The 11,227-nt window shown below is 49.1% G+C and overlaps 1 protein-coding gene across 11 annotated transcripts in view; it reads right to left on the reverse strand.

Annotated features, from left to right (window-relative positions):
* LOC112222264 (membrane-associated guanylate kinase, WW and PDZ domain-containing protein 1-like) overlaps window positions 1-11,227 on the reverse strand; it is a 206,503-nt gene that overhangs the window by 35,949 nt on the left and 159,327 nt on the right. For all 11 annotated transcript variants that reach the window (XM_042304037.1, XM_042304042.1, XM_042304032.1 and 8 more), the window contains exon 12: window positions 9,426-10,052. In XM_042304037.1, coding sequence (XP_042159971.1) covers window positions 9,426-10,052 — 627 coding nt within the window. The remainder of the gene's footprint in view (window positions 1-9,425; window positions 10,053-11,227) is intronic.

Consider the following 11,227-nt stretch of genomic DNA (forward strand, 5'->3'; position numbering starts at 1 on the left):
ATGTACATAGGGCAGCAGTCTCTAAGGTGCAGGTTTGAGGAACGGGTGGTAGCTGGCTAGTAACAGTGACTAAGTGCAGGGCATGGTACTGGGCAGAGGCCCGGTTAGTAACAGTGACTAAGTTCAGGGTAGGGTACTGGGCGGAGGCCCGGTTAGTAACAGTGACTAAGTTCAGGGTAGGGTACTGGGCGGAGGCCCGGTTAGTAACAGTGACTAAGTGCAGGGCAGGGTACTGGGCGGAGGCCCGGTTAGTAACAGTGACTAAGTGCAGGGCAGGGTACTGGGCGGAGGCCCTCGTTTAGTAACAGTGACTAAGTGCAGGGCAGGGTACTGGGCGGCAGCCCGGTTAGTAACAGTGACTAAGTTCAGGGTAGGGTACTGGGCGGAGGCCCGGTTAGTAACAGTGACTAAGTGCAGGGTAGAGTATTGGGCGGAGGCCGGTTAGTAACAGTGACTAAGTGCAGGGTAGGGTACTGTGCGGAGGCCCGGTTAGTAACAGTGACTAAGTTCAGGGTAGGGTACTGGGCGGAGGCCGGTTAGTAACAGTGACTATGTTCAGGGCAGGGTACTGGGCGGAAGCCCGGTTAGTAACAGTGACTAAGTTCAGGGTAGGGTACTGGGCGGAGGCCGGTTAGTAACAGAGACTAAGTTCAGGGTAGGGTACAGGGCGAAGGCCGGTTAGTAACTGTGACTAAGTTCAGGGCAGGGTACTGGGCGGCAGCCCGGTTAGTAACAGTGACTAAGTTCAGGGTAGGGTACAGGGCGAAGGCCGGTTAGTAACAGAGACTAAGTGCAGGGCAGGGTACTGGGCGGAGGCCCGGTTAGTAACAGAGACTAAGTTCAGGGTAGGGTACAGGGCGAAGGCCGGTTAGTAACAGAGACTAAGTGCAGGGCATGGTACAGGCCGTTTAGTAACAGTGACTAAGTTCAGGGTAGGGTACAGGGCGAAGGCCGGTTAGTAACAGAGACTAAGTGCAGGGCATGGTACAGGCCGGTTAGTAACAGAGAATAAGTGCAGGGCAGGGTACTGGGCGGTTAGTAACAGAGACTAAGTGCAGGGCAGGGTACATGGCGGAGGCTGGTTAGTAACAGAGACTAAGTGCAGGACATGGTACAGGCCGGTTAGTAACAGAGACTAAGTGCAGGACATGGTACAGGGCGGAGGCCGGTTAGTAACAGAGACTAAGTGCAGGACATGGTACAGGACGGAGGGTAGGGTACAGGCCGGTTAGTAACAGAGACTAAGTGCAGGGCAGGGTACAGGGCAGGGTACAGGCGGTTAGTAACAGAGACTAAGTGCAGGACATGGTACAGGCCGGTTAGTAACAGAGACTAAGTGCAGGACATGGTACAGGGTGGAGGCCGGTTAGTAACAGAGACTAAGTGCAGGGCATGGTACAGGCCGGTTAGTAACAGAGACTAAGTGCAGGGCAGGGTACAGGCCGGTTAGTAACAGAGACTAAGTGTAGGGCAGGGTACAGGCCGGTTAGTAACAGAGACTAAGTTCAGGGCAGTGTACAGGGCGGAGGCCAGTTAGTAACAGAGACTATTTGCAGGGCATGGTACTGGGCAGAGGCCGGCTTGTGGTGACTATTGAACAGTCCTGGAGATACAGTATAGGCTGTTTTTCAGTCTCTTGGTCCCAGCTTTGATGCACCTGTAGTGCCTGGTGGCTGAGGTCTTTGATGATCTTCTTATTCTTCCTGTGACACCGGGGGCTGTAGAAGTCCTGGAGGGAAGGCAGTATGCTTTGGTGATGCTCTGGGCAGACCACACCATCCTCTGGAGAGCCCTGCGGTTGAGGATGGTGCAATTGCCATACCAGGCAGTGATACAGCCTGACAGCATGCTGTCAATGGTGCATCTGTAGAAGTTCGTGAAGGTCTTAGGTGCCAAGACGAATGACCTTTTTTACCACACTGTCTGTGTGGCTGGACCATTTCAGGTTGCCGAGGAACATGAAGGTTTTCACTCTCTCCACTGCAGCCTCATTGATGTGGATGGGGGTGTGCTGTCTCTGCTATCTACTGAAGTCCACTATCAGCCCCTTCATTTGAAGGGGAGGTTATTTTCCTGGTTATTTTCCTGGCACTACCCCGCCAGGGCTGTCTCATTGTTGTTGGTAATCAGGTCTACCATTCTTGTGTCTTCTGCAAACTTGATGATTGCGTTGGAGACGTGTGTGGCCACACAGTCATGGGTGGACAAGGAGTAGAGAAGGGGGCTGAGCACGCACCCTTGTGGGGCACCCGTGTTACACAGGGCAGGGTTCAGACCCAGGGCCCAAAGCTTAGTGATGAGCTAGGAGGGCACTATGGTGTTGAAGGCTGATCAGTAGCCGAAGAACAGCTTTCCCCCATACAGGTATTCCTCTTGTCCAGATAGGGCAATGTCCAGTGCAATGGCAATTGCATCATCCGTGGATCTGTTGGGGCGGTATGCAAATTGGAGGTGTGGGGTAGGTGGAGGTGATATCCTTAACTAGCCTCTCAAAGCACTTCATGATGACAGAAGTGAGTGCTACGGGCAATCGTAATTTAGTTCAGTTACCTTCGCTTTCTTGGGTACAGGAACAATGGTGGACATCTTGAAGTGGGGACAACAGACTGGGATAAGGATTGATTGAATATGTCCGTACACAAGCTTTGTGGACGTGGCTTGGGATGCCGCCTGGGCCGACAGCCTTACGACGGTTAACACGCATAAATGTTTTACTCACGTGGAAGTGGTGAAGAAGGTGAATAGCTTGTCCAGGTCGCTGCCACATACATCTCCTATCTGAGCTGTTGAATTGCGACTTGACTTTGTCCCTGTACTGTCTTTTTGCCAGTTTGATTGTCTTACTGAGGGAATAACTACACTGTTTGTACTCATCCATGTTCCTAGTCACCTTGCCGTAAATGTGGTGGTTTTCGGTTTCAGTTTTGCATGAATGCTGCCATCTATCCACAGTTTCTGGTTGGATAAGTTGTAATCGTCACAGTGGGAACAACATCCTCTATGCACTTCCTACAAGATGACACCGACAGACATGACGGCCTGCTTCTAGGTCCTAGACAACAGTATTATTTTAGGGGGTTATTTCTTTCAATTTCTGCTCAGGACATTTCTTGCATTATTAGCTACAGCCAAACATTTTTTGGGGATATTACACACACACACACACACACACTACACACACACTTGATCTTTGTGCTGTTGACTGTGCTCAATAACGTTTGTACCATGTTTTGTTCTGCTACCATGTTGTGTTGCTATGTTGTGTTGCTACCATGCTGTGTTGTCATGTGCTGCTACCTTGCTATGTTCTTGTCTTAGGTCTCTCTTTATGTAGTGTTGTGTTGTCTCTCCTGTTGTGATGTGTGTTTTGTTCTATATTTACACTGTATTCATTAAATGTTTTTATTCCCAGGCCCTCGTCATTGTAAATAAGAATTTGTTCTTAACTGACTTGCCTAGTTAAATAAAGGTGAAATAAAATAGAATAAAACATAACCCCCCATCCCATCCAACATACACCCACCAGGTGTGAATGATGCATTGTGCTCACACCACCTAGTTCTTGCCTGAGCCTGAGCAGCTGAATGACAACAAGGCTCTGCTCAATACTCGGAAACGGAACAATGAATCCGTTGGCCCGTCTCTCGTGTTAAAGGCCTCTGGATTGATCACTAAGAATGGAACACTGGCTTAAAAGGCCCAGTCTTCTGAACATTGAGCAGACCATGCTGTCTGAATGACTAAGAGGGCCTGGCTATTGTGATGCTAATTTTGGGAAGTAAACAGTGTTGGAGTGAAAGAGCAGAGTGGTCAGTGAGTTGATCTGTAATGGACTGAGGACTCTAAGAGAGTGGAGCTGTGGAGCGTTCCAGGTTTAACACTTGGCTAAGAGAGAGACGCTGTGAGTCTGTCTTAACTGTGCCATAGCCACCCAGCTGACTGGGTAGGGACATCTATTCATGAGGAGATTATGGGGAGAAAGTGGTGGGTGGGTGGGTGTGTTAGAGTCGACATGTGAGTGGGTGGGTGTGTGCGTGGGGGTACATGACATGTACAGTGCCTTGCGAAAGTTTGACAGTGGGGATGATGTGTTCAGGGTGATGAGCTGTGTTGCTTTTACGCCAAACATAACGTTTTGCATTGTTGCATTGTTGTCAATTTTGGTTTCATCTGACCAGAGCACCTTCTTCCACATGTTTGGTGTGTCTCCCAGGTGGCTTGTGGCAAACTTTAAACAACACTTTTTATGGATATCTTTAAGAAATGGCTTTCTTCTTGCCACTCTTCCATAAAGGCCAGATTTGTGCAATATACGACTGATTGTTGTCCTATGGACAGAGTCTCCCACCTCAGCTGTAGATTTCTGCAGTTCATCCAGAGTGATCATGGGCCTCTTGGCTGCATCTCTGATCAGTCTTCTCCTTGTATGAGCTGAAAGTTTAGAGGGACGGCCAGGTCTTGGTAGATTTGCAGTGGTCTGATACTCCTTCCATTTCAATATTATCGCTTGCACAGTGCTCCTTGGGATGTTTAAAGCTTGGGAAATCTTTTTGTATCCAAATCCGGCTTTAAACTTCTTCACAACAGTATCTCGGACCTGCCTGGTGTGTTCCTTGTTCTTCATGATGCTCTCTGCGCTTTTAACGGACCTCTGAGACTATCACAGTGCAGGTGCATTTATACGGAGACTTGATTACACACAGGTGGATTGTATTTATCATCATTAGTCATTTAGGTCAACATTGGATCATTCAGAGATCCTCACTGAACTTCTGGAGAGAGTTTGCTGCACTGAAAGTAAAGGGGCTGAATAATTTTGCACGCCCAATTTTTCAGTTTTTGATTTGTTAAAAAAGTTTGAAATATCGTTCCACTTCATGATTGTGTCCCACTTGTTGTTGATTCTTCACAAAAAAATACAGTTTTATATCTTTATGTTTGAAGCCTGAAATGTGGCAAAAGGTCGCAAAGTTCAAGGGGGCCGAATACTTTCGCAAGGCACTGTATTATTTCAGTGTGTCTATGCTCTGTTCAGGCTGTGGCCTTGGATATGTTCTCAGCAGTGCCCACACTAAGGGAATGAATGGCTGTTCTCAACTGTCCATACGTCAGAGTGCTACAGGAACATGACAAATATCCTATTTTGTTTGGCTAAACTCCTTCACCTTCTTCTACACATCCCCATGTTGTCTTTCTAGTCACCTTTCAATATCTTCCTCTTATTCTTCATCTACACCCATCTCTTTTCTTCTTGCCATTTACCTCCCCCTCCCTCCCTCCCTCCCTCCCTCCCTCCCTCCCTCCCTCCCTCCCCCTCCCTCCCTCCCTCCCTCCCTCCCTCCCTCTCCCTCCCTCCCTCCCTCCCTCCCTCCCCTCTCTCTCTCCCCTCTCCCTCTGTCGATCCTATCATCCCCAAGGGGACAGTCCCTACTGAGGTGCTGTGGAGCATCGTCATGGCAACAAAGGCAAGGCAAGATGGAGGATATTTTCAACTCACCTCGCAGAGAGAGAAAGGAGAGATATTGTGGGTACCAGGTTTTGAGGGGGGAAGGAGGAGAGATAAGGGTGGGAGTGGATGAGAAGAGTTCATGTACTGTACGTATGTTGATCTGAAACGTTCTCCCTCTCCCCTCTCTTGATATTAGTCTATGGGTTAAACATTGAAAACTAGGATGCCCATTCGTTGGGATGTCCTACATCCAAGTCACGATTCAATTCACTTCTGATACATTGTTATGCTATTGTGGCACATATTGATGTACTGACAAAACACATTGTACAGCTAGACACTATGCATGCATGAAGCATTTGTCCTGCGTAGCTGGCAAAACTGAACCCCTTACGGACAATCAATTCTCGATGCCTCTGAACTTTTCTCCTCCCACACAAACAACTTTTCTATTTTTCAGAAACTCCATTTAGAGATGCAGAGAACTCCTGGTCCCCTGAGGCGATGAGAATAAATAGCTGAACTGTTGTATCATCATAAACAGTGTTTCTGCCAATCTTCAGGGATGCTTGTAACTCTGCATATCTCAGATAATGCTGACAGCTCTATATGACTCAAGGTAAGAAGGACAATCACGTTTTATTACCGACATTCAGTATCTAACTGAAATGAGACCATGTGATAGAGGATGCTGGATGTGGTCTGCATACTGCTGGTTGTGAAGATATTAACATGACGGCATGATGCACACCTCCCGTATGTCCTCTCTCTCTCTCTCTCTCTCTCAGAACAGACTGATGACTCAAAGATGCAGAGATTAAATATTTTATTCATCTACCCACGGGAGGGTTTCCTCTCCGCTTCCCTAAACCAACTTCTTCTCTCATTGAGCATTGTTGAGCCTCCTCCTCCTCTTCCCTAAACCAACTTCTTCTCTCATTGAGCATTGTTGAGCCTCCTCCTCTTCCTCTTCCCTCATCCTCCTCTCTTTCCTCTCTACATACCACCTTACTCTGATAACCTTCTGCAATTCCTGAGCTCTAACTTATTTTTTCCTCCCTCTCTTCTTCTAAACACATACAGCTTGGACATTCCCCATCTTGAATTACTTCCTCTTTTTCTCCCTCCTTTCTAGCCTCCCTTTCTCCTTCCCTCCTACTCCTCCTCTGATCGTCTAAAGGTGTTGTTTGTTGTGGGTTATGAGGCATTATGGCTCCTAATCACCAGAAAGTTCACTGCCTCCTCCTCCTCCTCTTCCGACAGCCAACTAGACAGCCAGCCAACCAACCAGCCAGCCAGTCAGCGAAACAGACAGCCAGCCAACCAGCCAGCCAGACAGACAGCCAGCAAAACATCCAGACAGCCAGCCAGACAGCAAGCCAACCAGCCAGACAGCCAGCCAGACAGCAAGCCAACCAGCCAGACAGCCAGCTAACCAGCCAACCAGCCAGACAGCCAGCCAACCAGCCAGCCAGCCAGACAGCCAGCCAGACCAAGCCAGCCAGCCAGACAGCCAGCCAGACAGCCAGCCAGACAGCCAGACAGCCAGCCAGACAGCCAGCCAGACAGCCAGCCAGACAGCCAGCCAGACAGCCAGCCAGACAGCAAGCCAACCAGCCAGACAGCAAGCCAGACAGCAAGCCAACCAGCCAGACAGCCAGCCAGACAGCCAGCCAGACAGCCAGCCAGACAGCCAGCCAGCAAGCCACTGCTCCCTCCATTCCCACAAAAACATCAGTCTGCTGCTCACAGCTTCACATAGACAATACAACCCTACATAATGTTAACCCAAGCCCACAGTGTCTCAGCACCTCATCAACAGGAAATTGACCAATGAACTGACCTGGGTCTAGTGTAATGATCCCCTGCCATCTACGCTAAGGGAGATCGTTTCTGGTGTCTCTCCCCGTCTGCCCCGTAGCCATGTCCTTCCTCTCTCCCTCTATCCCTGTGGATGTCCTAGCAGCCAGGAGACAGGCTGTATCTGTGTGTGTATCAGTCTTGTACAGGCCAGTAATGATGCTGACAGCAGCGTTATTTCAGCCCAGGCACCCAAGGTCAACTCATTAGAGTTCATAATTGATGCTGCCTGCATATGCCCACCCTCAGCTAATAGGGATCTAGGGAAGGAGGCAGGGTGAGCAATTTCACAAATGATGAGGGCTGAAGCCAAATTAGCGCATGGTTAGAAACTGTATGGATAATGATGGTTGCTATTAACAGTTTGTCTCTTTCTCTAGCCTTGCAAAACTCTGACTGTAACCTTTTATAATTATTTGAATTTAATTGAATTATTATTTTAACACAGTAAAGTTTGAGTGTAACCCTTTAAGGAATACATCCAACTATTCATTTTTTTACAGACCTATTATGTTAAATCTCCGTTGGTAATTGATGTGATAAAGATGATCTGGATTGTATTGACATAGGAAGGTTAATCATAGACATTAATGACGTGTGAATACATCACAGGAGGCTGCTGAGGGGAGGACGGCTCACAATAATGGCCGGAACGGAGCAAATGGAATGGCATCAAACACCTGGAAACCATTCCACCTATTCCACTCCAGCCATTACCATGAGCCCATCCTCCCCAATTAAGGTGCCTCCAACCTCCTGTGGAATACAGACTTCTGCTTTAACAGCTCTGCTGCTGCCTTGACTAGCTTCAGACTCCATTTAAAATTCTATTCAAAATCAGTGACTGTTCTTTCTGCTCTGTACCTCTCTTTCCCCATCTTGCTCTCCCTTCACCCCAACTCTCTCTGTTCCTCTCTCTGTATCCTCCCAAGCTAATTGGAACAGAAGACACTTTGATCAGAGCTAGGACGGCGTCTTTGGCTGAGCCCTCTCACTACTAACACACCCAACTATCATCTAAGCAACACAGACACAGACACAGCGCCAGAGACAAAGACCAGGCTTAAAGAGAGGGTGAGAGAGGGAGAGAAAGAGATGGAGAGAGAGGGAGAGAGAGAGAGAGGGAGAGAGACAGAGAGAGAGGGAGAGAGAGAGAGAGGGAGGTAGAGAGAGGGAGGGAGGGCGAGGGAGGGAGAGAGACGGAGAGGGAGGGAGAGAGAGGGGGCGAGAGAGTGGGGATGAGAAAAAGAGGGGGTGAGAGAGAGGGGGGTGAGAGAGAGGATGAGAGAGAGAGGGAGAGATACAGGGAGAGAGAGAGAGAGAGAGAGAGGGAGAGATACAGGGAGAGAGGGAGAGAGAGGGCAAGAGATACAAAGTGAGAGAGGAGAGAGAGGGAGTGAGAGAGGGGAGAGAGAGGGGAGAGGGCGAGAGGGATACAAAGTGAGAAAGAAGGGGAGAGGGGAGAGAGGGGGAGAGAGAGAGAAATGAGGAGAGATACAAAGTGAGAGAGAATAAGTAAAAGATAATGAGAGAAAAAGAGTGAAAGAATAGAGACAGTGATAAAGAATAAGTTAAATAAATAGAAAAGATAAAAGAGAAATAGTGAGAACAGAGAGAGAGAGAGAGAGAGAGAGAGAGAGAGAGAGAGAAAAGCAGGAGAGCCTATGAGCTGACAGAACACAGGGAGATTAGCAGCATCTCAGCAGAGTCGCTCTTCATCCATAATCAGGACAGATAAGAGTCCCTGACCTAACACCATCCACCTCTCTTCTCCTCTGTCTCCTCCTCCCATCCTGGACATGCTCTCCACCTTTCCATCCATTCCCTCTCTCACTTATCTGATCACTCACTCATGTTTCTTCTCTACATAACATCCACAACCTCCTTTATTCAACCTTTGACCCACTTACCCCCTAACACACTCAACATCTCAGCTATTCATGCTGTTTGCCAGTGGAAGTGTCTTTATCTGCGAACCAATCCCTCCCCCTCTCTCATTGCCTCCTTCCCCTATCATCCTCCCTGGGTTGAGCATGTACCCCACTGCACCAGCATGATGACCAGACACTCCTTCCTCCTCTCCCTCCCTCCTGACCCTAATCAGTGGACTACGTACCTCTCTGCACCAGCATGGTGACCTCGCTGCCTCTGGGACACTTGCTGAGCAGGTCCACCACCTGGTTGTGAGTCATGTTCTGGACGTTCCTCTTGTTCACCTCCATCAGAATGTCTGACTCCTTCAGGCCCCTGCAGCGGGGGTAGTCCACAATCTGCTTCACCCTCTGACCCCCACCCGTCAAGCTGTCAGCGATTGTGAACCCAAAGCCCTTATCGCCCTTCTCCATGTGCACCGTGATCAGCTCGGGCTGCCCGGCGATGGACGACGCCAGGGTGACCACATCGCTGGAAGAGTAGCCATGTGAGCCGTTGGACGCCACCTCCGCCGAGGGGCTGAGGGCCCGCGACTCCCTCATCCCGTTAACGGGGCCTCCGGTCTGGCTGCCGTGGCTGGACGGGGAGTCATAGCTCTGCTGGCCATTGACGATGATGGGCTCCTTGTCCAGGATGGCCACGGAGGTCACCAGGCTGGTGTTGGGGTCGTCGGGGTCAAAGGGCAGGGGGTAGCCGCGGCACAGGGCCAGGTCCACCATGGAGCCGATCGGGATGGACTGGAAGATCTTCACCACCTGGGCGTGGGTGTAGCCAAGCACGATGATGTCATTCACACTCACTATGACATCACCTAGAGAAGGAAGACACGGAGACGGACAGGACAGTTAAAACACAGTTAATAGAACCCTTTCTTTCTAAAATTATCTGCCGAAATTGTTGCCACCCCTATTACTAGCCTGTTCAACCTCTCTTTCGTGTCATCTGAGATTCCCAAAGATTGGAAAGCAGCTGCGGTCATCCCCCTCTTCAAAGGGGGGGACACTCTTGACCCAAACTGCTACAGACCTATATCTATCCTACCGTGCCTTTCTAAGGTCTTCGAAAGCCAAGTCAACAAACAGATTACCGACCATTTCGAATCTCACCATACCTTCTCTGCTATGCAATCTGGTTTCAGAGCTGGTCATGGGTGCACCTCAGCCACGCTCAAGGTCCTAAACGATATCTTAACCGCCATCGATAAGAAACATTACTGTGCAGCCGTATTCATTGATCTGGCCAAGGCTTTCGACTCTGTCAATCACCACATCCTCATCGGCAGACTCAACAGTCTTGGTTTCTCAAATGATTGCCTCGCCTGGTTCACCAACTACTTCTCTGATAGAGTTCAGTGTGTCAAATCAGAGGGTCTGCTGTCCGGACCTCTGGCAGTCTCTATGGGGGTGCCACAGGGTTCAATTCTTGGACCGACTCTCTTCTCTGTATACATCAATGAGGTCGCTCTTGCTGCTGGTGAGTCTCTGATCCACGTCTACGCAGACGACACCATTCTGTATACTTCCGGCCCTTCTTTGGACACTGTGTTAACAACCCTCCAGGCAAGCTTCAATGCCATACAACTCTCCTTCCGTGGCCTCCAATTGCTCTTAAATACAAGTAAAACTAAATGCATGCTCTTCAACCAATCGCTACCTGCACCTACCCGCCTGTCCAACATCACTACTCTGGACGGCTCTGACTTAGAATACGTGGACAACTACAAATACTTAGGTGTCTGGTTAGACTGTAAACTCTCCTTCCAGACCCATATCAATCATCTCCAATCCAAAGTTAAATCTAGAATTGGCTTCCTATTTCGCAACAAAGCATCCTTCACTCATGCTGCCAAACATACCCTTGTAAAACTGACCATCCTACCAATCCTCGACTTTGGCGATGTCATTTACAAAATAGCCTCCAATACCCTACTCAACAAATTGGATGCAGTCTATCACAGTGCAATCCGTTTTGTCACCAAAGCCCCAT

Source organism: Oncorhynchus tshawytscha, linkage group LG22 (genome assembly GCF_018296145.1).
Source record: "Oncorhynchus tshawytscha isolate Ot180627B linkage group LG22, Otsh_v2.0, whole genome shotgun sequence".
Classification (NCBI taxonomy): domain Eukaryota; kingdom Metazoa; phylum Chordata; class Actinopteri; order Salmoniformes; family Salmonidae; genus Oncorhynchus; species Oncorhynchus tshawytscha.